We start from the raw sequence: 1682 nt of genomic DNA, 5'->3' as shown, positions 1-1682 counted from the left end.
GGGGGGTTGTCCATCTAATTGTTTTATTCTTTGTCCACTATTAATGTTGATAAAAGTGTCAAAAACATTAAACTATATGCATGTTGTTTATATTTATGCCCCTGCACCTAATCTATCCCTGCAGCCCTCACCAAACCACTTTTGTAACACCCATCCATCTCCTAGTTCATCTTCCTAATACCTACCCTTCCATCACTCTTCTAACTAAGGCACTACTCTCTGAGCTGCTGCTTTCTAATTGTTTTCTTCTATCTGCTCACCTCTACCATATCACATCACTGTTGACTTGATATTTTGTAAATATTTGTGTCTAAGATGCTCAGAAAGATAGCAGTTATCTCATAGACATCGTTCTTCTATTTAGTGTAAGCAGTGATGATGGAATCAGTGTAGTGATGTGCTTATAAACCAATGCGTATGACTTTTATAAATTACAGTGTTGTGTCTGCTTATGTCTTCAATGAAATATCTCTATAGTTACAGGAAGAGTGGAACAACATTAGTGTGTAATCTGAATTGAAAAATTAAGAACTGACAAGCCATGAGAGAAAAATCAGTTCTTAATTGGAGCAAATGCCTTTTAGTTTTGTCGTTTTTGATGTTGCTGAGATAGATTATAGGTTAATTATTAATGCGTCACAAAATAAAAATCCCTGATATTTCAAATCCTGTGAAAGCTTTTGTTGTTGAGTAACCTTGACTAAATCTGCTCGAACATATGTTGCCAGCTGAAGGAAGCTGGCTTATTTGAATCGGTTGTGCAACGACGGAGATAAAACAGGGTTATCTAGGTAAGAGCTTGATGCTGTAAGTATCTGCAAAGAAAGAATTCAGACCAACATGATTGATAAGATATTGCTTTCAAGTTTTGGCACAAGGCCAGCAATTTGGAGGGAGGGACTAAGTTGATTACATGGACTCCAGTACTTGACTGCTACTTATTGACCCCAAAGGCATGAATGGCAAAGTTGACCCTGGTGGCATTTGAACTTAGTATGTCAAGTCAGAAGAAATGTCGTTAAGCATTTTGTCCTGTCTGATGATGATTCCTCCTGCTCATTTACGGTGGTTAACATATTAAATATTAGAGATGTCCCAAAACTTTAATTGGAGATGAAATCCTTAAATAATTTTATTCTGTTTTACTGATTGTTCTTCTTGTTGATGTCATCTTCATTGGTTTCTTTTTCAGTGAATACCACAAAACTAAGGCGAGACTTTCGTGTCAATGAAAGAAATAGTCATGAAGTATGGATTGAAAATCCCACGTATGTTTCAGTTGGGGAGGAAGTTACACTTCGGCTGAATGTAAGTAGTAAAACATATTGCTTATCTATCAAAAGAAACTGAAATATTGTTTGGATTCTATTCTATTCTTGTAAACCCCAATTACCTCAGCCATCTTTCACCACAATCCTAGCATTAAGGGTAAAGATGGGTGAGTATTTACAAGATGACAAACCAAGAGATGATGGTTCATATCTTGTCAGCAGTGCTGTAATGTGACTGGGAATAAGTTTATAAAACTATTTGTACTGCAAGAAGGTTTCATTCACCAACGTAAAGAAGAGATACTTTCTAAAATTGATGAATGGCTCACCCACTTGCAACGCAGTGTTTAATGTGTGTGTGTATATATATATATATATATATATATATATATATATATATATATATATATA

At 35.3% G+C, this 1682-nt stretch overlaps 1 protein-coding gene across 1 annotated transcript in view; it reads left to right on the top strand.

The window, feature by feature from the left end:
- Nucleotides 1-1682, top strand: part of LOC106880231 (polycystic kidney disease protein 1-like 1) — a 246725-nt gene that overhangs the window by 110762 nt on the left and 134281 nt on the right. Inside the window, exon 10 of the mRNA XM_052970309.1 lies at nucleotides 1193-1308. Within this exon, the coding sequence (XP_052826269.1) occupies nucleotides 1193-1308 (116 nt within the window). The remainder of the gene's footprint in view (nucleotides 1-1192; nucleotides 1309-1682) is intronic.

Source organism: Octopus bimaculoides, chromosome 9, assembly GCF_001194135.2.
Source record: "Octopus bimaculoides isolate UCB-OBI-ISO-001 chromosome 9, ASM119413v2, whole genome shotgun sequence".
Taxonomy (NCBI): Eukaryota; Metazoa; Mollusca; class Cephalopoda; order Octopoda; family Octopodidae; genus Octopus; species Octopus bimaculoides.
Note: the sequence above shows the minus strand (reverse complement) of the source record. Positions and strands in the feature narration are given on the sequence as shown.